The sequence below is a fragment of the Schistocerca serialis genome, chromosome 9 (assembly GCF_023864345.2).
Source record: "Schistocerca serialis cubense isolate TAMUIC-IGC-003099 chromosome 9, iqSchSeri2.2, whole genome shotgun sequence".
NCBI lineage: Eukaryota > Metazoa > Arthropoda > Insecta > Orthoptera > Acrididae > Schistocerca > Schistocerca serialis.
This window is the reverse complement of record NC_064646.1, coordinates 323,034,553-323,059,854: the sequence shown is the minus strand read 5'-3', so window position 1 is coordinate 323,059,854 and position 25,302 is coordinate 323,034,553. Positions and strand designations below refer to the sequence as shown.

Here is a 25,302-nt window from a genome sequence, read left to right as displayed (position 1 = left end):
GATGTAGGCATGGCGAGAAATTTTGCCCTATTTTGCGAGCGATAGTGAGCTCGCGACCGTTATTTAGACTGACAGTATTGGTGTAGCAACGGAAATTCCACTGTTAAATGCAGATGAGAGAGCGGATAGGTGGAAAGAATACATTGAAAGCCTCTATGAGGGTGAAGATTTGTCTGATGTGATAGAAGAAGAAACAGGAGTCGATTTAGAAGAGATAGGGGATCCAGTATTAGAATCGGAATTTAAAAGAGCTTTGGAGGACTTACGGTCAAATAAGGCAGAAGGGATAGATAACATTCCATCAGAATTTCTAAAATTATTGGGGGAAGTGGCAACGAAACGACTATTCACGTTGGTGTGTAGAATATATGAGTCTGGCGATATACCATCTGACTTTCGGAAAAGCATCATCCACACAATTCCGAAGACGGCAAGAGCTGACAAGTGCGAGAATTATCGCACAATCAGCTTAACAGCTCATGCGTCGAAGCTGCTTACAAGAATAATATACAGAAGAATGGAAAAGAAAATTGAGAATGCGCTAGGTGACGATCAGTTTGGCTTTAGGAAAAGTAAAGGGACGAGAGAGGCAATTCTGACGTCACGGCTAATAATGGAAGCAAGGCTAAAGAAAAATCAAGACACTTTCATAGGATTTGTCGACCTGGAAAAAGCGTTCGACAATATAAAATGGTGCAAGCTGTTCGAGATTCTGAAAAAAAGTAGGGGTAAGCTATAGGGAGAGACGGGTCATATACAATATGTACAACAACCAAGAGGGAATAATAAGAATGGACGATCAAGAACGAAGTGCTCGTATTAAGAAGGGTGTAAGACAAGGCTGTAGCCTTTCGCCCCTACTCTTCAATCTGTACATCGAGGAAGCAATGATGGAAATAAAAGAAAGGTTCAGGAGTGGAATTAAAATACAAGGTGAAAGGATATCAATGATACGATTCGCTGATGACATTGCTATCCTGAGTGAAAGTGAAGAAGAATTAAATGACCTGCTGAACGGAATGAACAGTCTAATGAGTACACAGTATGGTTTGAGAGTAAGTCGGAGAAAGACGAAGGTAATGAGAAGTAGCAGAAATGAGAACAGCGAGAAACTTAACATCAGGATTGATGGTCACGAAGTCAATGAAGTTAAGGAATTCTGCTACCTAGGCAGTAAAATAACCAATGACGGACGGAGCAAGGAGGACATCAAAAGCAGACTGGCACTGGCAAAAATGGCGTTCCTGGCCAAGAGAAGTTTACTAATATCAAATACCGGCCTTAATTTGAGGAAGAAATTTCTGAGAATGTACGTCTGGAGTACAGCATTGTATGGTAGTGAAACATGGACTGTGGGAAAACCGGAATAGAAGAGAATCGAAGCATTTGAGATGTGGTGCTACAGACGAATGTTGAAAATTAGGTGAACTGATAAGATAAGGTCTGAGGAGGTTCTGTGCAGAATCGGAGAGGAAAGGAATGTACGGAAAACACTTGTAAGGAGAAGGGACAGGATGATAGCACATCTGTTAAGATATAAGGGAATGACTTTCATGGTACTAGAGGGAGCTGTAGAGGGCAAAAACTGTAGAAGAAGACAGATACTGGAATACATCCAGCAAATAATTTAGGACGTAGGTTACAAGTGCTACTCTGAGATGAAGAGGTTAGCACAGGAGAGGAGTTCGTGGCGGGTTGCATCAAACCAGTCAGAAGACTGATGATAAAAAGAAAAGTATAGCAGTGCAGAGGATTAATCCAGGGTCGCTAAGCAACGCCTCCAGCTAGCTAATGGCCCTACGCTCTTATATGCCACCGCGAGTCAGACAATAAAGTTTTCCGACAAAAGCAATGGTGCCGCATGTCACGTAATTCGCCGCGCGCGCCGCACATCGGTGCCCTCAGGCACGAATATGACCTAGCGAGACGCCACGTAGGCTACGAGGACAGACGAGTAGGAACGTTTCAAGCATTAATCCAACTTACGTAATATGTAGCTCACACACGTTCTACTTAACAGCTCATCTGCAATTTCAGCTAGACAGCCTACGCCACATCTGAACCTCAACTCTTCCACGACTTTTTTTGTCGAAGTGAAGGATTTTAAAGTACAGTTACTTTAAGAGAGGCGTTCGGAAATGATTTAGAATATTAATTTTTGTACGTTATTTATTAATGAACTCGGGCCAGTGTACATGGAATGTCTCACTATATATATATATCCCAATGACCCCAATACACCGCTGCCACCTTCCTGGCACTTCATTATTGCATCACGGAACAGTGTTTGGGCGTATTGTGAATAGCTGCCCCCAGTTCTTCTTTGCTGCCGAACGTCTTATCTAACAACGCATCCGTCATGTTTTCGAATAAACATAACGTGATGTAGAGGGATCCAGTGAACACGGTGGATGTGACACAACAATGAACCCCAGCGATGTCAACTTCGCAGTTGTGGCGTTGCTGATATGGGACAAAATGTTGTCGTGCTGGAGGAGCACTCCCAGTCGTCTTTGATCAATCGATTGTTCTGATTCCTTCCACAAAAACAATGCGGTCCATGTTGTCCATGTTAGCCGTCTTCCATCTTGTCAATAGCTTTCTCTACTTGACAAGAAAAAAGCGCTGTCTTTTCACTATACACAGCGTTCGCAACCGCTATGGTGTACAGGTATCTGTTCATCATTCCACGGGAGGACGTGCCTGTTGTTTGAGCGGCATACGTGAAACAGCGCAATTGTAAATCAGTTCCGAACGCCCCTCGTAATTAACGTCGTAGTCCGAGGAAACAATATGAACGAACTAGTTCCCGCCCTTTCGTTTAACGACGCTGGGAGGAGTGGGACGTACAGCGGTGTTTGTAAGTTCATCCGGGGTTTCACAAGACAACCCTGCAAAAATTACATGACACACAGGAAGTAGACTCATATTAGTGGAGAGAGCATTTTTCTGAATTTCTGACTCACATTACAGGTGCTCAATATGGGCACCGTCTGTAACGAGGCGGCCGTCAATACGTGCGTGCCGTTCATTGACGCGAATTGTCCGGGAGCACGTAACAACAGTCAGCTCTGCAAAACTGTTCATTTGGTTGCCTATCTGCAGGTGCGAACTAACTCGATGCTACAATACGAAACAGATGTTTCGTCTACACCTTCTGATGTACCCGCCTCTTAGTGCAATTATACCACGACGCATATCACGAATCGAAACCTGGACAGATGTTCTATCCACTGTTATGTATCATGTATATGTATTCCTCGTAGTTATCTAAATGAAACCCTGGAGGCACCTATGAATAATCCAGAATGTGTTCCACTGGTATTTTGACGTGGAACCTCTGGAACCTCTATGTCCTAGTGGCACTAATTTACCACGTATATTTTCAGAAAAGCTGTTGGATCGTAGTTATGCTAGCAAATATTTGACGTATTGTCAGAATATTCCAGATGACAAGTTCTTTATCATTACAAGCAAATTCGAACGTCTCATGTGACAGTCACTTCGATCTTCCTACTTTGAATACGGTGCGAGACATTTCTTGCACAAAGCAGTTTGACACATGGTACACACGTTCTTTGTTCTGGATTTTTTCCCTCTGTATTAGCACATCCTGCGCACCTGTTCCTTCTTTCACCTTGGGTTTCTAACAGTTCTCTTTCTTTTGACAATGGCGTCTTTCTGTCCCAGTGGAATAGTTTACTCTGCAAGTGGCATGAGAAAATCAATCAATGTTATTTTTTGCGGCAAGACATGTAGCGAGCAGAGGGCTAAAAATGAATCTTGAAAACAGCACAACCTAAAGGTGCAGTCTGTAACTATAAGAATTTTGCAGATCATTAGGACGCTTCCCCTTACCACTGGGGTACTGATATACAGTGTTCAACACAATTATAGGGTCACCTTTTTTAAACCCCGCAAATGGTCCCCCACTGCGACGCCGAAATTTGAAATTTGGCCCAGAGGTGCCTAAATCGCGGGAGTTTAACCCAACGAACGTGATCTCACCTGTTTGGACTGAAGCATGACCTCAAATTTTGCTTTGGTACGCAGGATGGAGCCACTAGGATCCGTTCAGAATCATTCGACGAAATTTGTACTTAATCTTTAAAAATGACTGTACAGAGGTATCCATCTACTGACCTCTCCCCACCGGTCAGATTGGCAATCGTTTCGACACCCCTCTGATTTCGTATGCAGCCAGCATGCAGTAGTGCGGAGCGGGTTGATGTCTCGCCTGCAGGAAGAGATCGGTGTATGAGTATCTCTGTACAGTCACACTTGTTAAGTGCCCAACGAAGATGCTCGAGTGGCACCTATGCACTTGGGAGCCGCGGGGGGGGGGGGGGGGGGGGATCTTAGTAGGATCTTAAATATCTTCAACATTTCGCGGCCCTGTCAGCAACTGTATAAATATTAATTTTAATTTTAATAATCAACAGCCTCAGTTGCACCGTTTACATAGAATTTATCTAGGTTTCAGTCGGGATAACCCAGCCTTCTTCAGAATAACAGTAACTACCGTTGTCCATAGCGGACATCATCAAGCTAAAACTACAAATCCATAAATTATCGTCAGACTATAAAACTTATCCGGAACTACCTCGGCCCCACTTCGCCATGCGCCGAGGCAGTTCCAGATAAGTTTTATAGGCTGACGATAATTTATGAATTTGTAGTTTTAGCTTGATGATGTCCACTATGGACAACGGTAGTTACTGTTATTCTGAAGAAGGTTGGGTTATACCGACTGAAACCTAGGTAAATTATAGGTAAACGGTACAACTGAGGCTGTTGATTATTAAAATTAAAATTAATCTTAGTGGGATCCTTTGCCATTGCATTCACGAGTGTGTCAGTATCACACGTCTCCGTGCACACGCCACAGAATGGTGCAAAACAGAACGATTGAAAAAACATAAACATCTCTTGTACTTCGGATCACGTTCAGATTTCGTCGAATGGTTTTGAGCGGGTCCTTGTGGTTCGAGCCTGTATACCAAAGCAAAACTAGCGGTCACGCTACACTCTAAAGGGATCATATCACGTTCAGTGGAGTTGGAGAACCGCGGTGTCCTTAGAATAGCACTGTGTCGTCATATGGAGGAGGGGGAGGGGGGTGTCAGCAGAGGCAAAATTAGTTAAAAACGTCGTCCAGTTGTACGTAGCGCTGCAAACTGTCTTTTCGAGCCGCGCGGCATTAGCGGAGCGGTCTTGGGCGCTGCAGTCAGGGACTGTGCGGCTGGTCCCGGCGGAGGTTCGAGTCCTCCCTCGGGCATGGGTGTGTGTGTTTGTCCTTAGGATAATTTAGGTTAAGTAGTGTGTAAGCTTAGGGATGATAACCTTAGCAGGGAAGTCCCATAAGATTTCACACACATTTTTTTGTCTTTTCGAGCGCGAAATGTGAAAATGAACGCCCCTAGGGGAGGTGTGGTTTCATTAATATCCTTAATGCCACTTCCTAACTCCTATTCGTGTCGACCTGAGCGGCGGTGTGTACGAAGTGTTTTTCTCGGCCATCCATAAGAAACCAGAGTGATTTCAACGCTGGATGACGCTGTTCTGGTCTCCGTAGGCGTTTAACGAATGGGTGAAATGTGGGTAACAGGTGGCGTGACTACATTCCCATCGTTTGACGCGTTCACGGTGGCGTTGAGGCGAAGTGTAGTGAAATTTGGTGGCAGTGTGCCATCATTAACCCCCACGAACTCCTGAGCTCTGGCCGTTTATTCGCGTCGATCGACATCTCGCTGCGCCTAGCCCGGGGGCGATATCGCAGGGCGCCACACTTTTGCACCATTACATTGAAAGGTTGTAGGCAACTTAAAGCCAAATTCCAAACTCCTGCGTAGCAATGGGAGACAACTGCGGGGTTTCAAAAATGTGACACTTTATTTGTGTTGCGCACTGTACATAGCATCAACATGCAGCCTACTGCCACTACTTTGATAACCTATCGTGGGACGCACATGTTCCAAAGCTAGTGAAAAGGTTCACGTCGTGTCTACTGCTTCCCTTTATGGAATCTTCCATTCACTTCCTTCACTGCTTTCTCCAATGCACGAGTCGACAGCTGCAGCCCTTGCCCCCTCTCTTCCCAGCAGAATAAGATGTGTCTGTGCTGAGCTTCTGTGACGCCAGATGCAGCTGTTGGCGCCTGACGGACCACGCGCGCTTGGTAGATGGCGGCGGCTGAAGTGACGGGCCGCCACAGATAGCGGCGGGTGCGGTCGCGATAGCGCAGGCCGCGTCACGAAGCCGCTGCGCTTCGAAATGTCGCGCCTGTGCAAAAGCCAGGCCGACCCTATCAGCGATGCAGCGCACTTGCTACGCCCATCAAGCGATCTCCGTCTGATATCTGGCTGGCGCCATCGCGGGCGTGTTGCTCACGCTACGACGTCGCAGCTCCCACAGGCACCCATCTGTTACCAAGACAATTGTAATACTACCGTAGACTACCATAAGTAAGCGTACACTACGGTAGTTTTCCTGGTAGCTATGCTCAGTTCAGGTCGTACTCACATTATCTCTACGGTGGGTGAGTGCATACATGTCGTGCATTACCTCATAACGATCGCATTCTTTACGTATGCGATGAATGTATTACTAGGTGCCCCTGAAAACCGGAAGCGGTGAACCGTCCAGAAACTGAGTGAAGATATATAAAGGACAAGGTAAACTACGAAATATTTTTGTTCTACATAGTTATCCTCCGGCCTGGTACTTAGGAATAAACAGTGTTTATATAAAACTTTAATTTTCGACGTTTAATTGCGATTTTATTCGAAAATTGTCGATCTTTAACGAGAAGAAGAACGAAGTTGTAGTAAAAATAAAGCATGCAGTACAAATTTATTATGTAATTCTAGAAAACGCAATTTACTCAACAAAAGCGTAAAAATAAAAAGTAACGCAAAAAATCTAACTTCGCTTTAATACTTCGTCAAAGATATATAACACATAATTCTTTTATTGATAAACAACTTTCGCTTTTATCGGTAATAACAGGAAACTGTTGCCTTTGATCATGATGAGAAACGTTCTACTCAGTACAAAATAACAACAATAATTATTAATATTTTCTTATGTTTGTGCAAGTAACTATACTTGAATCAAAAGTAATTGCTTTGGTTGTATAAAAGATGTATACTTATAAAAATGCAAAAAAAAAAAAAGGTTCAAATGGCTCTGAGCACTATGGGACTTAACATCTTAGGTCATCAGTCCCCTAGAACTTAGAACTACTTAAACCTAACTGACCTAAGCGCATCACACACATCAATGCCCGAGGCAGGATTCGAACCTGCGACCGTAGCAGTCACGCGGTTCCGGACTCAAGTGCCAAGAACCGCACGGCCACCGCGGCCGGTTATAAAAAGGCAGATTATATTCTGTAAGGATGGAAAATACGTAATGGACTAACAATGAATCATGTGCGGTTCTAATTATGTTCAAAAACAAACAAACAAACAAAAACAGGGAAATCGTAGGCTCCCAGTTTATCTCTTACACATTCATTTCTGTTTCTTATCCTACCAACTCTGTGAATACTCATCCGTCAACGCAACACATTTTGCTCAACAATGGACGACTAGATGGAGTTTGTAGAATTCTGCATTTTAATTGTTCAGGAAACGTTCCTCTTGGAAAGATCAGCTCATCGACATTCTGGAAACGCCTGAAACGTAACAGTTTCTTCGTATGAGGAAAGAGGAAGAGCCACGGAACTGCCCAAAGAAGCAGCGTCTGCGCATGCTGTCCCTTGCAGAAAGAGATGTGGAGTTGTCGTGGAGCAAAGACACTCCATTGGACAGCTTCCCACGCTGTTTCGTATTCATAGCCTCCCAGTTTTATGCAACCCGCACTGCCTCCAAATATAAATGCACGATTTTCATGCTCTCTCCCTCGCTACGTCCAAACTGTTAGTTCTACAGAAAAAAGATGAATAGGACACCTTTTTGTAGGAGCTTTATGTTGTTAAGTAATTTCATGTAATTAAATTTTGTATTGGGATGCATTTACATTAGAGGACGTAGTTATAAAATTGTTCGAGATAAATGTTCAAGAGTGACCTTGAAACACGCTTTTCTTGGATAACTCGGAAGTCATGGCCTGAAGCGAAAACGTATCCCAGTACAAAATTTAACTCCATTAAATTTCGTACAAAAAGGCTCTGCTCATTTTTCTGTAGGACTAATAGTTCGCGCGTACCGGGCGAGAGAATACGAAAATCCTACATGTAGCTTTTGAAGGTGTTGGAGGTTGCATAAAATGCAGGGGCAGCTGAATCACACTGTGTGTGTGTGTGTGTGTGTGTTTGTGATGTAGCCGCAACCACGGGACTAGTAGAATATTAACATTTGCGCCTACGGTCGCGAACGTGTAGCGCTCCGCTTCGTCTGCAGCAATCTGTCCCGGCGAGATGTTAAACTGTGACCCTTTGCATCTCTCCCCGGCCCCCCGCCGAACTGACGAAGCGCAGGACAGCGGCGGCTGCTCGGATTTGCCGGTATTCCGGCATAGCGTGACGTCACAATATGTTTAGTCGGCCGTGAGCACCTGCTGGCCGGCTCGGACGCGGCCCTTGCCTAACAGCGTCTGACGAAAACAATGGCGGCGCAATCAGCCGTGTCCGGCCGCCTGCTCAGCCTGGTCTGCGAGCCTCTCGGCACCTGCAATTTCCTATTGCTGGAGATCACTTCCTTCCGACACCAATCTCTGGCTGACAACTATTCGGTTCCGGCTTGAATACGGAAGCTTTCCGCCAATGCACATACCCCGAAAAAAGGAAGCGGCGCAAGAATCACAAATATTTTATTGATTGTTTCCAGGTTGTGATGGTAATCTTACGGAACTCGCCACTCTTTTCATGAATATGAGTTCGAATGCGAGTACTTGGCTGCTCCTTGGTGTTACTGTTTCCAATGATTTGTGACCAACATAGTGATCGTACAGACGTGGATCTCTTCGCCAATTTTTGCTTACTACATTAGGTTTATTCACGTCCTGGGTCAACTGCAGATCCTGCAACAATCGTGGAACTTCTGTAGGTCTTCCTGCAGTTCGCTACAGCCTCCTGGCGTTGAACATATACGCACCATCTGCGAACAGCCTCATGGATCTTCCGAAGTTATCCACTAGATCATTTGTACAGACTGCAAACAGTATCTGTCGTATCACACACTTCGTCGGATACTACCGAAAGCACTTTTACATCTGCCGATTTTGTTGTATTGAGAGCAAGAAAGTCTTGGATCGAGTCGCAGATCTGGTACGATATTCGTTACGTTCCTATTTTGTTCCCTAAACAGTGCGTGACTGTATCGAAAGTCTTCCGGAAGTCAAGCAACAAGGACTCAAGCTGTGCACGTATGTATACGGTGCTATGGATCTCACGCACAGACAAGGCTAGCTGAGTATCGCAAGATCTCTGTTTTCGGAATCCATGCTGATTCTTGTCCAGGGGATGTTTGTTTTCCATAAACTCCATGAAACGCGAGCATAATTCTGCAACAGACTGTAATTAGCAGTATATTTATATCATTTGAACAATAATAAAACCGACAGACTGCAGGGATGTGCCGGCCGCTGTGACCGAGTGGTTCTAGGCGCTTCAGTCCGGAACCGCGCTGCTCCTACGATCGAAGTTTCGAATCCTGCCTCGGGAATGGATGTGTGTGATGTCCTTAGGTTAGTTAGGTTGAAGTACTTGTAAGTCTAGGGGACTGATGACCTCAGGTGTTAAGTCCCATAGTGCTTAGAGCCATTTGAGCCATTTGCAGGGATTTATTCCTGACTGGAAATGAAGGGGAAAAAATCCTATGAATATGTGTCCGGAAATGCCGGAAATGCATCGTTGCCACATTAGATGTCGCTGAGAAATGAACGATCCTCTGACCACAAACCGTGTATTCCTTGTGGGCTACAAGCTGTATGACTGACGCGGCGTACTGTAAGCAGCAGAATAGTCCGGTATTCGTGTCTGGAACAATCCGAGATAGTGTTTGTGTACGGCCAAGCAGATGGGAACGGTCGAGAGGCAGCACGGCTGCACCAAAACAAGTACCCTTACAGACACCAACAGCGTTACACAACATTTCAAGTTTCTTTTGGGAGTTTGTGTGATCATGTGTCCTTTCAGAAAGACGAACGTGCATGGAGACAACGAAATGTGGATACACCAGATTTGGAGTACCAGGTTGTACATGATATTGAGACGAACCGTAGCATTTTCTCTGCCTCGTGATGGCTGGGTGTTGTGTGCTGTCCTTAGGTTAGTTAGGTTTAAGTAGTTCTAGGTTCTAGGGGACTGATGACCATAGATGTTAAGTCCCATAGTGCTCAGAGCCATTTGAACGAACCGTAGTACAAAATCCAGGCAAGTGTCCGCCAGCATGGTGTAAGCCAAAGTGCGATTATGTGTATCCTGCATGAAAACTGCTTCGATGGAGACCACTTTGAACATCTGTTGTGACGTGGATGCGATGCAGACCTGTGCTGTCTTCCGGGATCATTTGTTGTCGCTGCACGGTGTGCACACCGTCCGGAACCTTTTTCCTTCATTTCCAGTCAGGAATCCGTACCCACAGTTATTCGGTTTTATTGAAGTGCACCCTATAATTTAAAGTATTCCGGCGTATTTTTGTGTCTCTGTCTGAAGGATAATCTTTGGAGCTACACTAGTGATTCTGATTTTCACTAATAGATTCGCACGAGAAAGGTTTGTGTGTATACGAAAGGCCTCCAATAAGCAAAGCAACACATTTTTGCTCAAAGCTGGTTGGTCTTATTCGAGATTCCAATACACTATATTATTCCTCGCTCTTTTAGCTACAAAACCCTTGCTGGGAGGCCGTGTATGCCTGCATGTTTCACTCTACTGGTCGACGTATCAGCCGCATCGCGACCGCTACGGTCGCAGGTTCGAATCCTGCCTCGGGCATGGATGTGTGTGATGTTCTTAGGTTTGTTAGATTTAAGTAGTTCTAACTTCTGAGGCCATCAGAAGTTGAGTCCCATAGTGCTCAGAGCCAGTTGACTCATCTTGCTGCATCGATAACCTGTCCATCATCCATGTACTGGTTCCCGTGGAATGCATGCTTCATTGGCCCAAACAGATGAAAGTCGGAAGGTGCTTCATCCGGGCTGTAGGATGTACGAAGAAGAATAGTCCAATGAATTTTCGCGAGCTCCTCTCGTGTGCACAGACTTGTGTGATGCTCGCGTTGTCATGGGAAGGAGAAGTCCGTTTGCATTTCTGTGGCGACGGACACGCTGAAGTCGTTCCAATATGTGTGCGGCCAGCCGGCACGGGAGAGATCGGACAGGCTTGTGCGACCTTGTTACAATGATGAGAGACACCTCGCCCTACGACTCAACGTGCTTTTGTTCACTGCCAGCCCTCTGCAGACATTCTGTAAGCGCCTATGAACATCTGTGATACTCTGGTTTTCCTCGAAAAGAATTTCAGTGACATTTCTCTGCTCGGAACGCACCTCCGTTACAGATGTACGTATTGCGATGCCACCTATCAGAACTCCATGAAACTATAGGAGCTGAAGCGGAACTATTCCACGATCTCCCACAACAAATACTGCATGTTTTCAACTGAAATAACCGAGGAAAGAAAGTGCTGCAATGCTAATTGAACGCCCTTCGTTATTTCTTACCGCTACCTGAGACAAATCGTCCAACCGTAGGTGTTTAGTGCTATCCGTCCAAAGCCTGGGCGGACCTCCAGTAGGCATTAACTATTTGCATCTGTCCGACGAATGACCTCCACTTTTTGCAGCTGCAAGGTTCACTCGCTGCGCTTTGTAACTGTCCTCAGATGCTGCACGACACACCGCCTCAGTCCCCTTATCCTTATTGCAAGTACTCTCATCGATATATTCGCACACTAGAGAGAAGAAGTACCTCCCATATCTCACTGGCTTTTATCCGCCAGTGGGATTTAACTAATAGGGACGGTAATACCAAAGAAACATCTCCCAAGACATCTTTCGACCTTGGCGAAGCGGCCACACGAAACACACGGCACTTTCTAACCGTCCTACCAGCATGTCCGCTGCAGCGAAGCGGACATTAGAGGAAAATACAGCAGCGGAACAGATTTCCACTGACTCTCGTCGACCGTTAACGGCAGTGTAAGCGTCTTATGTAAGCTCTCATTAGCTGGCGCTAAAGATGACGTAAGCCTGGTGGAACGGCTGAGGTTCCCTGCTATGTGCGATCTCTGTCTAGGCAAACTAAGGACGAACACCAGCCTCCTTGCAGGCGTTTATCGAGCTGAACCAACATTTACAAATTACAAATGTGGGACTGACAATGAGCCAAACCTTCGGTTTTGACAGGGAGCGCTCTTAACAACTGAGCTATCCGAACAGGTATATTAGTTCAGTCAGACTGACTACGGAAGCATCGGAGATATAAAAGGAGGGGCAGCAATTAGTCGGTAACTACGACTTGATCGCTGATTAACTGGGTCACTGAACAGCTCCAGCCGTAACAACCGTACTGCCAGGTTTGGTTTCACAGCTAAACTGATCTTCAGACGGCGTACACGTTTTGGGTGAGTTGCAAGTAGTCCTGAGAAATTATTTTTGAAATGTACTACTGGACAACGAAGGTGAATGACCCGGAGGACGTGGTTGATATTAATGGAACTTCGTACCCTCCATTGGCGGGTATGTAAATGATTAGACATTCAGTTCCCTGTGACAGAATGTCCAGAGTGCATGAGTGTTGTTCGTGTTTCGTGTTGTTACTTGGCCTGGTAACGTGTATAAAAGAAGCGTGAACAGCCTCAGATGTTGAGTGCTCGCACGGGGACGCTGCGTAGCGGTGCGACACAGCGTTATCAACACCTGATGAAATTTGAAGGAAGCCTCGTTGTGAGTGTCCAATTGGCCAGCTGATCTAACTGTGAAATATCCAGATTTGTGGGGTATTCAGATGCGACAGTGACCCGATGTTGGACTGCATGGGAATGAGAGGGCAGGCATACTTATCGTCAACATTCCGGTCGGCAACGTGACCACAAGCAGCAAGGACTGCTGTATTGCGCACCAAGTACATTACAACTCTTTCACATTTGCGCCTGCTACCCGAGAACGAGTAATGGACTCCCTGGAACACACTCTGCCACCCCGCACCATTGGTCGGGGACCAGCAGCATCCGGAATATGGAATTACAGTTCCCTGAGCTGTGTTTGGAATGGTGCCATGGCTGCGATGCATGGAATACTAACCAATGCCATCGCACGGTTCTTCGCTACCGCAGATGATCCTCAGACGAGTACAGTCCTGACCAGTTCTTCCACTGTTTTGGATGGATGAGCGGTGTTACTCCTATGTCATGGTGTGGGGAGATATGGGATATGACTTGAGGCCACGGCTGTTAATAATTGAGGAAATTCGGACAGATGAGCAGTATCTGGTGGACATCCTGCGACCTCATGTGTTACCCCTCGTATCGTGGTGCCATTATTCAGTAGGACAATCCTCGTCCACACAACACACATGTCTCTATGAACTGTCTTCGTGATGCTGAGCTCCTCCCGTGGCCAGCAAGATCAACAGACCTGTCCCTGATAGAAAATGCGCGACAGCAGCTCGGGCATCATCTCAGTCCGTGCGCCAGTTACGAGGGTATCAAAGATCAGTAACAAAGGCTGTGGGTCAGCGTCTCCAAGGAGCAGATAAAAATGCTTTATGCCATCCTTCCCAACCAAATCAGTGCGTGGATCCAGGCCAGAGGGGGTGCTACTTGATGCTGGTAACTAGCCTCATACCGCCAAGTTCTTTGATGTGGTAATCACTGAAATAACATCACAAACCCCCTCATCCTGTGAAGATTCGCTTCGTTCCCTCCTCACTTTTTTCTTTTGCGCGCGTGGGGGAGGGAGGTCGTTTCGGATGCTTTTCACCATCAGGTGCCATTTGCGGTGTTCAGTTTTTGGTGGATTAGCATGATACACATAAAACGTTCTTAGATATTTCGACTGCATTATTTTCTCAGTTGCGATGTACAACTTATGCCGTTAGTACACGGGACGAGTTAGCTAAGCTGAAGTGGAGCGCAACGAGTTTTGTGACATCACTTCCCGCTATTTCTCGTTGGGAAACCATTTAGTCACGTGAAATATAAAATAAGTTCTGTGATAATTCGGTAAAGTGTTAGGTAAAGTAGAACCAATAGGAATAAAGAACGCTCTCAACGTCACAAGCGGAAAGCAAGGCGCTCTACGGTTCAGCAAAAGCTCATATTCGATCGTTTTTATGTTATACGCTACACTCTGCGAATATATGCTGTTTATAACCACCAGCACGTTGAATGTCTCTAGATGAATCGTTTCTCGTCATAAAATGACTGGAAAAGTCATACTGGTGGTTAAAGAATTTTCATATTTAGTTATTTTCGCGTTATAGGCATGTGCCGGGATGGTTCATTTGAAAGGGCACGGCCTATTTCCTTCCCCCTTCTTGACACAACCCGAGCTTGTGCTCCGTGTCTCGTGACCTCGATGTCGACGGGACGTTAAACCCAATCTTCCTTCCTCCTTTTTAGAAAGGCAGGAATTACTCCACCGGACGCCGATAGTACCACCACGACGCCAGGACGACGCTGGACAGCGAGGCTGCAGCCACGGGTTCGAGTCCGGACTGCGCCTGCTGTCTGAACTAAGTCCTTCACGTGACTTGGTGTCACCGTTTTGCAACCTGCCGCCCATGCCTGAAGCCACAGACTATGAGTTTCTAGTGAGTCTTGGCGCCACAGTGCTATCCGCCGGCCGAGTTCTGTCCGAGGGCAGTGGGCCGTGCGTCGTACACAGCAGACCCAGGCGCCGCCACTGCGGGACAACACGCCGCTGACGTCAAAGGCCGTGGCCTAAAGAGGCTGCCGGCCTTAGCAGCGCGAGGGGCCGTCTTAGCACCACAAGGCGGAAGCCATCACCCGTTCGTCAGTCCTAGCCAGGGTCAACGGGGAGAGGTATGCCTGCCTCACTACGCCATATATCGCGATCAATAAAACACTGTTAATAGTGTTTGCCCTGGGTCTCACGGTTATCGGCAAGGTAGCTTAGCGTGTTCGGTCAGAGGGTTAGCTGCCCTCTGCAATAAAAAAAAAAAAAAACCTGAGTGAACGGATTAACGATGAACCTGAACAGGTGTCATGCGACGTCTGCCCCGAACAAATGCAACGATCAATAACAAACAAAATGAGATCAGCAAAAAAAAGAAAGAAAACCTACCTGTCACCACCAGCCATTCATCTCTCAGCGTGCCCAGCAGGTGTCATAGCTGGTGTCACTCTTTAATTTATATTTTAGGCAGACTGTCACAAAGATGTCTATGTGGAAACAAGCTCAGTTTGACTTTTGCTGAGACAGGATGCATCCATTTTTGCTCCCAGAGGTGACAGCTGTGTGTGTTGAATTTTTATATACTATACACCACTGGATTAGCTATAAATTTATTCACGTATTCATCCCCCTGTAATTAATATGCAACATTCTTAAAATTTCGCTAGGCCCGCCAGGGTAGCCGAGAGCGCTAACGCGCTGTTTCCTGGATTCGGGTAGGCGCGCTGGCCCCGGATCGAATCCGCCCGGCGGATTGTCGACGGGAGCCGGTGTGCCGGCCAGCCTGGATGTGGTTTTTAGGCGGTTTTCCACATCCCATTAGGTGAATACCGGGTTGGTCCCCACGTTCCGCCTTAGTTATTCATGGATTCCACTAGACACAGACAGTTGGGCTACACTAATTCCGTCCTGGGGGGTTTGAGGTGGCGGCAGGAAGGGCATCCGGCCACGCCTTAAAATTAACATGCCAAATCCGATTGACCATGGCCAACCCTGCGTAACCGCGGGACAAGGCGCAAGTGATTCATAGACAGATAGAATTCTTAAAATTTTGCTGTTGCAGTTTTGATGGCAAACAGTGTAAGCAGCATTTTCAGTTAGCTGGACGTTCGTGCCCACTCACCACCGCAGACGACGTCGGCGAGGTTGGTCTGCACGGCCTGGTGCGTGACGTCGCCGTCGCGCAGCGTCGCCATCTCGCCGTGCACGAGCGCCAGCGCCTCCTCGGTGGACAGCAACATCTGGCGGCCCGACGCCGGCGTGGGCGGCGGCACCGACTCTTCTGCCCCCGCGCCCGCCAGCAGCCCGCCGCCACCCCCGCTCGCCTCCGACCGGCTGCGGCTGTGGCTGTGACGCCGCCTCCGGCGCTCCGGCGTCACCACGAAGTAGCCCTGCGACGTCTGGTACACCTGCAGAGGGGAGCACACGCTCTATAGGCCAGAGATAACACAACACACCGCGACCTGAGAATGATTTTCTCCAGATGATTCTACGTAATGCTGCAGGGTAAGAAGAGTCACAGTAGAAACCGGAAGAACGGGTTATCTAAATGCTGTGTGTTCTCATCGATTCTCCACAATTTCTACGGCGTGTCCCAGAAATGTTACGACAAACTTTGAGGCATTGTAAATGGTGTCTTGAGGAATAAACAGAGTATGGGAACCCGTGTCTAGAAGCGTCATCCAATGATGCTAGGAGCGCCTGCCTTAGGCGATCCTTTCAGCAGCAAATGTGACTTTCTACACTGACGGACCATAGGCAAAATGTCTCGCGATGTTGGCAGTTATCCAGTGATCGCGATTGATTGTCACGATCGCCAGTAGAGAAGATGCGCCTTAGTGGGTGGGAGTTTTGGACATGGGTTTCCATCTTCAGTGTATTTTTCTCCGGTATACCGAAATACACTGGAGATTTTAGAGGGTTCCAGGAGAAAAATAAACTTCGGATGGAAACCCTTGTCCGGAACCGTCATCCACCCTAGGAACAGAACATCGCATTCATAAGAAACAAGGCCTGTCTACAAAGCAGCTAGCCCCATTATCTCCACCGGTGATTGTGGCAATCTGGCGCGATCATTGAATAACAAACGACATTACAAGACGTTCCTACTATGATCTGTTAGCGTGCAAAGCCATGTTTGCTGCCGCTGGAGTAGCCTAGTGACAGGCATCGGCGTTTATAACATCGACGCTGTATAGCGTCGTTGGATGAATTTTCCGGAAACGCGTTCCTTTACTCGATTTGTTCCTCAAGACACCCTCTACAATCCCTCAAAGTTTATCGCAATATTTCTGGGACATCCTGTATGCAGATGATCAGCTAGATCTTCAAGATGAAAGGCGATTTATCTATGTGGATGACACAACTATGACAGCCCAAGGGAGGTTCTTTGAGAAAGTTAAAGACAAAATAAGCAGCATACTTCAAAGATAGGGAGAGTATTGTGATCTGGACCGTCTCAGTCCAAAAAAGACACAGGTATGTAGTTTACAACTAATAAACTAGTGAGGCTAAAATGAAGGGTAGGAAATTCATCACTACGACACCCGAGTATACCTAGGAATTACTCTGGATCACAACCTACGTATAGGTTTGAAGAGAAAAATATGCAGCACCTACAGCTTCTCGAGAAACCTGACAATTTCTACGTAGGGAGCAATCCCCACCAATTGGGCTAGGTATTTTTGTGGAATTGTATGAAGCACTAATTTGGGGTGCATCGGTCCACATTAGGCATAAGGACCCGGCCTCAAACGAAACAGTCCGCTCAGTTAGGGGGTGCCTTGGACCACCACCAGCCCCAAAGATCTACCCCTGGGCCGGCATAGCATCCCCATCATAACACGCAGAATGACGGGAGAAACAGGACGGAAGGGGCAGATCGTAAACTCAGAATCACTTGATACACCTGCAGCACGTGGCTTTAAGTCAAGAATGTTTTCCCAGCTATCTTTACGATTACATATCAAGGCAGGTGTTATCCTGTGTCAAGGAAGTGCTCCTAAGCTAGAAGGGTTCATTCCAAGGGAAGAAATCGGTTGCGTTATCACCTACCGTACACTACTTGCAGAACCCTTAACAGATTAAGAAGAGGAGTCTCAAGGTGCAGGACACATTTGGCGTCATGGGGGTATGAGGAGGACGTTGCGTGCAGCTGCGGAGCCACCTGCTAGCGTGCCGAAACATGGACAGACCCTGTACTCCGGAAAACGTTTTAAATTCCACCGTAAAATGCTTAAAGGTTGCGGAATTATGGAGATAAAAAGTGTGCTGTCTTACCAAAAGTAAAGTGGCGGTCGTTCTAACATCTATAGGCTGATCTGAATTAGTTGACGTGGATGTTAATAAATTCTGAACTGGAATGGAACACAGAGGTCAAGGGTCACTTGAACTAAGCCTACTCGTCTCAAATCCAGTATTTTATTCGACATACTTTGAGAAAGTTGTAGTGTAGAGAAGATGATGTTGAACAATTTTTTTTAAAAAAAAGCTAATGATCTCCCTTCACTACATAACATATCGTGGAGTAACCACGAGGATCACTCCAAAAGAAATTTATAATGTTTTTTGAAACATCCAAATTATTTTCCGCATCACCGTTATTGTTGCAGTATGCTGACACATTCTAGAGAGACAAAATGTCAATTTTCCACACTGCCAGCCAACGTGAGACAGTGAATACGCTTTACATTGTGAGGCATTGTGCAGTTGTCGGTCTGACACTGCGTGGGAGTTCCTCGAGCACTGGCGTGTCCACTTTCACCACAATAATCTGATTGCCTAACGACTAACTGTACTGCCGTCAACAGTGTCATTCCCATGCACTTTTTCCTACATCTGCATCATTGCAAGCCACGCAATGGTGTGTGGCGGAGGGTACTTTTTGTACCACTAATTGAGCCCTCCAACCCTGTTCCCCGACCGCTGCGGTCGCAGGTTCGAATCCTGCCTCGGGCATGGATGTGTGTGATGTCCTTAGGTTGGTTAGGTTTAAGTAGTTCTAAGTTCTAGGGGACTGATGACCACAGAAGTTAAGTCCTATAGTGCTCAGAGCCATTTGAACCCTGTTCCCCTCGCGAATAGCGCGTGAGAAGAATGATTGTCGGTAAACCTCTGCAATGGCTCTAATTTCTCTAATTTTCTCCTCATGGTAATTTCGCGAGACGTATGTGGGGAGACTCTTCCCGGAAAGTGCTATCTCGAAATTTCAATAGTAAATCTCTCAGTAGTCCACAACGACTCTCTTGTAACGTCTGTCAATGGAGTTTGTTGAACATCTCCGTAAAGATCTCGTGCCGACTAAACGATCCCATGACGAAACATGCCGCTCTTCTTTGGATCTTCTCTATCTCTTCTATCACTCCTACCTGGTAGGGATCCCAGGTAGATGAAAAACTCAAGAATCGGTCGAACGAGCGCCTTATAAGCTGCTCCCTTCGTGGATGAGATACATTTCCTTTAGATTCTTCCTATGAACCTGAGTCTGATATCTGCTTTTTACATTATTTCTTTTAAATGGTCATTCCACTTAAGGTCGCTCTGGATAGTTACTCGTAAATATTTTACGGTAGATACTGTTTGCAGCAGCAGTGGCAGAAAGTTTCACTTATTTAGGGAGTGAAATATCTAGGAATGGAAGAATAACCAACGAAATTAATAGGAGGTTACAGAAGGGAGGCAATTTCCACCAAACAATAAAACACCTGATTTGGAATAAGGAAGTTTCAGAAAAAGCAAAACTCCTTATGTATAAGAACTATTACTTCCCTATTGTCACCTAAGGTGGAAAAACATGGACAATGACACAAAGGGACTGCAGCAGACTGCAAGCAGGGGTAATGAAATTTCTCAGAGCAGTCAAGGGAAAAACAAGAAGGGACAGAGTAAGGAATGTAGAGATTAGAAAGGACCTTAAACAAGAAAGCATGAGAGAAGAAATTGACAAAAATAGATTAAGATGGTATGGGTATGTTAAGAGGATGCATGGGCAGAGACTCCTCAAAATTATGGAAGAACTAAAGATGGATGGAAAAAGACCTATTGGGCACCCAAGATCACGATGGAAAATGTGAGTGAGAATATCTGTGGAAAGGAGAGGTGTGACCTGGCAGCAAGTGAGGAAGAAAAGTGGTCGGAGGACAGAGCCAAACGGAGAGGACCCGTCAGCACCCAGACCCGGCAGTAGCTGGAGTGGGATCCGGATATAGATAGATTTTTTGCAGCGGTTTTTCATCAATAGTGTAGGTGTACAGTAGTGGATTTCTTTTCTTATGTATGCGCAATATGTTCCATTTATTTAAGTTCACAGTTAACTGCCAGAGCCTGGCTCTGGATGTCATTCTGCAAATCGTTACTATCTTATGGTGTTGCTACTTTCTTATAGACAACCATATCATCTGCGAACAGCCTTAGAGATCATCCGACCCTTTTTGCTAGATCATTCATATGTATTGTAAACAATAACGGTCCCATGACACTTCATTGGGGTACTCCGGAAATTATCTTTACATCCGTCGATTTTGTTCCGTTAATAGCGACGTGTTGAGTTCTGCCCGCAAGGAAGTCTTGAATCCAGTCGCAAATCTGCTCCGACTCTTGATAATTTCGTATTTTTTCACTAAAAGGCAGTGCGAAACGGTGTCAAATGCCTTCCTGGTGTCAAAGAACACGGCATCAACCTCAGCGCCATTGTCTACGGCACAAATCCATGTTGATTCTTATAGAGGATATTTTCCTTCTCAAAAAACGTCATAATTCTTAAGTATAAAACATGTTCCATAATCCTACAACAGATTGACGTCAACGATATAGTTGAATAGTTGTGTGCAACTTTCCTACGTCCCTTCCTAAAAATGGGAATGATTTGCGCTTCTTCCAGTCGCTAGGTAACCTACGTTGCTCAGGCGATCTACGATAAATTACTGCTACAAGGGGAGCAACATCTTTCGCATAGTCTTTGCAGAATCTTACAGGCATCTCATCTGGTCCTGACGCCTTTCCGCTACTAAGTGATTGTAGTTTTTTTCTATTCCGCTATCGGTTATCTCAATATCTGCCATTTCGGCGTTCGTACGACGATTGAAAGGAGGGACCGTGTTACAGTCTCCAGCGGTAAAACAATTTCAGAAGAGCGAATTCAGTATTTCGACCTTCTCTCTGTTATCTTTCGTTTCTGTGGCAGTATTGTCACTGAGTGAATGAACAGATGGTTTTGACACATTTACTGATTTTACATACGAACAAAATTTCATAGGGATTTTATTGAGATCGGTCGACAAAGTTTTACTTTCTAACAAGGGAACCTCCCGATCGCACCCCCCTCAGATTTAGTTATAAGTTGGCACAGTGGATAGGCCTTGAAAAACTGAACACAGACCAATCGAGAAAATAGGAAGAAGTTGTGTGGAACTATGAAAAAAATTAGTAAAATATACAAACTGAGTAGTCCATGCGCAAGATATGCAACATAAAGGAGAACGTATGCTAAGGAGCGCCGTGGTCCCGTGGTTAGCGTGAGTAACTGCGGTACGAGAGGTCCTTGGTTCAAGTCTTCCCACAACTGAAAATTTTATTTTCGCAAAGTTATGATCTGTCCGTTCGTTCATTGACGTCTCTGTTCACTGTAATAAGTTTAGTGCCAGTGTTTTGCGACCGCACCGCAAAACCGTGCGATTAGTAGACGAAAGGACGTGCCTCTCCAGTGGGAACCGAAAACATTTGATCGCAAGGTCATAGGTCAACCGATTCCTCCACAGGAAAACACGTCTGATATATTCTATAAGATACTGGTGACGGCATGTGCGTCACATGACAGGAATATGTTGTCGACCCACCTAACTTGTACACTTAGCGAATGGGTATAAAGATTCTTCTACCTTGCCCGATTTAAGTTTTCTTGTGGATGTGATAATCACTCCCAAAAAAGTGATGAAAACATGAGAGTTTGTCACATAAACTGAAAATAAAAAACTAAATTTTTCACTCGAGGGAAGACTTAAACCTAGGATCTCTTGTTCCGTAGCTGCTCTCGCTAACCACAGGACCACGGCGCTCCTAGACGTTCTTTCGCCTTGATGTTGCATATCTTCGCATGGACTACTCAGTTTGTATATTTTACTAATTTTTTCATAGTTCCACACAACTTCTTCCTGTTTTCTCGATTGATCTGTGTTCAGTTTTTCAAGGCCTATCCACTGTGCCAACTTATAACTAAATCTGAGGGGGGTGCGATAGGGAGGTTCCCTTGTAAGTCATTGAATGCTTCTTTCATTGCCCTCCTCATGCTCATTTTGGTTTCGTTCAGATTTTGTTTGTCAGCTTGGTTTTTACTTCTCTTGAATCTGAGGTGAAGTTCTATTTGTGTACGTAGCAGTTTTTTAACACGGCTCTTAAGCCATGGAGGGTCTTTCCCATCCATTAAAACCTTACTCGGAACATTTTTGTCTAGGGCATATGGCACGACTACTTTGAATTTCTTCCATTCGTTTTCCACATCTTCGTCCTTATCACCGCATATCTGATGCTCACCTCAATCCCTTGTGAATGTTTAACAGTTTTGTGCTCACAATACTGGAATTCTATAACAACACGTTGCTTCAGAGGAGTGCAGCAGCCATATTGGCGAAGTGCTACGACAGCGCGACTTGCGGAAAAAGATTCAGTTACAGTTGCATACAAGCGATAATAATGTTTCTATGACCTCCGTGAACAGCAAAAATGTAGAAAAAAAAGTTGTATATTTGAAAAAAGTGCATTCCTTTTGCAGTGGCAGTCGTACAACATCTGATTTAGAAAAAAAAAAAAAAAAAAAAAGAAACAGAATCAGTTCCGGTTCTGGTTGTATCTGAATATCACCATAACTTTTCACACAATAAAAAGAATGTCATAGAACAATTTTTTTTAAAAGAAAGTGAGACTTCATCGTGGTTTCTTTTGCCGTAAGTTGTTTGAAAACTGTATACGCCAGGAGAACTCAGGTCTCCATTTTTATGTCATTTTCCATCGTTGAGACGTTACGGCGTCACAATGAGTGACAGTGTTTGAACTTCCCGCAGCGTCCGGCAACCGAGAAGAGCTCGCTGCCGGAGAACAGCGGTTTTCCGCCAGCGGTGAAAGATGGCGCCTGGCGGTGGATGCAGCGAGGCAGTTCGGCGCTCGGCAAGGAGGAGCTGACTGGGAGTCTGTTTGTCGTCCAGGAATGAATAAACGGTCCCTCCAAGCTGACGTGAGACGAAAGGAGGACGTATGCGGACATTGGCTGTGACAGTCCGGGTTGTGGACATGTGATGGCAAACGGTCGGTACAGAGGATGGGGCAGAATGACGTCGGAATTAGCTGGACCGAAAAGGACGAGTATAATTTGCTGCAAAGTGGTCTGATCGCTTGGGATGAAATATTGTGCCTGCAGCAAGCACTCTGCCTTGGGTATTAAATTGTATCTGAACATCTTGTTCTAGGCGCTGGGGGTTTTGTGAACTCAGCGTCTATTGACGAACTTGTCTGCTGCGGTAGTTCAAGCGTTCTGAACTTGTAGGGCTTTCTTGCCGCAAGTGTTCGATGTGTGTCTGCGTGCGCGGGAAAAGGAACCTTGCATAGCACTGAAAATAAAAGTGAAGCCTTTAAGATACTTGTAAGTTGTCCACAAATGTCTTAACTGGTTAGGTTGTTATGGTAATTGAGCTTTCTAGTTAAGTTATAGAGCTGTTTTGGTCTTTTGAAGTGTCAGTTACTGACTACTTACAGTTTTTTATTCCTTGTCGTATATAAGGAGTTATGCTTGTATATGTCTTTGTGTCCTTGGTGGTCGGGTGAAGTTAAGAACGTTAACCTGGGTCAATAGTATTGTAGAATTTCCCTGGTGGAGAGATCCGATCAACCAAACTGTGTTTTTGCATTATCCTAACACATCTACATATACATCTACGTGATTACTCTGCTATTCACAATAAAGTGACAGGCAGAGGGTTCAATGAATCACCTTCAAGCTGTCTCTCTACCGTTCCACTCTCTAACGGCACGCGGGAAAAACGAGCACTTAAATTTTTCTGTGCGAGCCCTGATCTCTCTTATTTTATCGTGATCATCATTTCTCCCTATGCAGGTGAGTGCCAACAGAATGATTTCGCAATCGGAGGAGAAAACTGGTGATTGAAATTTCATGAGAAGATCCCGTCGTATCGAAAAACGCCTTTGTTTTAATGATTGCCACTCCAGTTCACGTATCATGTCTGTGACACTATCTCCCCTATTTCGTGATAATACAAAACGAGCTGCCCTTCTTTGTACTTTTTCGATGTCATCCGTCAGTCCCACCTGATACGGATCCCACATCGCATAGCATGACTTGGGTTGAGCTGTTAGGGCTTATTTGATGTGATTGTGCTTCGACCTATCAGCGGTTAGGGTGTTATTAGAAATATTGGCCCAGGTTCTGTGTTGGAGACGCATGAAATTCGGACCAAGTCACTACTGTCTGCTTGTTGTTTGTAACCTTTTTTCCCTCTAGTTTCTGTAATTGCGCAAGAAATGAAAATCTGAACTGTCGAATGAGTTTTTCTAATGACCTTTTTGTTTTGGCATTAGTAGCCATTTGTAATATGCTTAGGAAAAATTTATAAAGTTGGGATCTCAAGATACGTTGAAATTGTTCTGAGGAAAGCTGTTAGGTGCCAAATAGTATCGTACATGCGTTGAACTGTGACTGTGTGACATGTATTGTAATATTTTTGCAACTGATGCCTGATGTTGCTTAATTCTAGTGTCCGATGGTTTCTAAGAATGAAGACAAGTGGCTAATATTTCATTGGTACACTGGATATTCATTGATATTATGTATTTTGTTTCGTATTTTTAAATTATTGCAACTATTTCCAATTTGGTGCTAGTAGTAGCGTATTCTATTTGTCTCTCACGGCTTCCTGGAAGGCAAGGTTGTCACAAGAAAGTAAATGAAAGTTGTATGAGCATGTATTCTCCTCTTAATCCAGCACCACCCACACCCACTGCAATCCTGTTCTTGCTTCAATCGTTCCATCAGATCTAAAAATTGGGTATGAAACTTTCCAAGACGGTATATTTTTCTGATTTTTTTTGCACCCTAAACACACACGTCATCTTTTCCACTTTTTTTTCTCTTCGTCGAGTAACATGCAAGCAACAATTTCATGACTGTTAACTTCTGACAGCCACACATTCCTGTAGTAAAAAGTGAACTGAAACATTCAGCTTTCAACTGTACACACGGAGCGAATGGTAGCGAACTCAAGCGAAGAGACAATTCGCCAGTGTTCACTACCATTCGCCTGTAGCTGTGAGCAGACGATTACACTAGAGAAAACGTGTATAGACTGCCATCCGTAAGGTATTAAGTTCGATATTCAGATCAGACAATTTTTCATGCAAAGTAGTGCAGGGAAAAATGAATGAAGGTGCCTGAATA

General features: G+C 45.3%; 1 protein-coding gene across 1 annotated transcript in view; it reads right to left on the bottom strand.

Annotated features, from left to right (window-relative positions):
* Positions 1-25,302, bottom strand: part of LOC126418867 (probable serine/threonine-protein kinase nek3) — a 373,287-nt gene that overhangs the window by 66,019 nt on the left and 281,966 nt on the right. Inside the window, exon 4 of the mRNA XM_050085864.1 lies at positions 15,988-16,273. Within this exon, the coding sequence (XP_049941821.1) occupies positions 15,988-16,273 (286 nt within the window). The remainder of the gene's footprint in view (positions 1-15,987; positions 16,274-25,302) is intronic.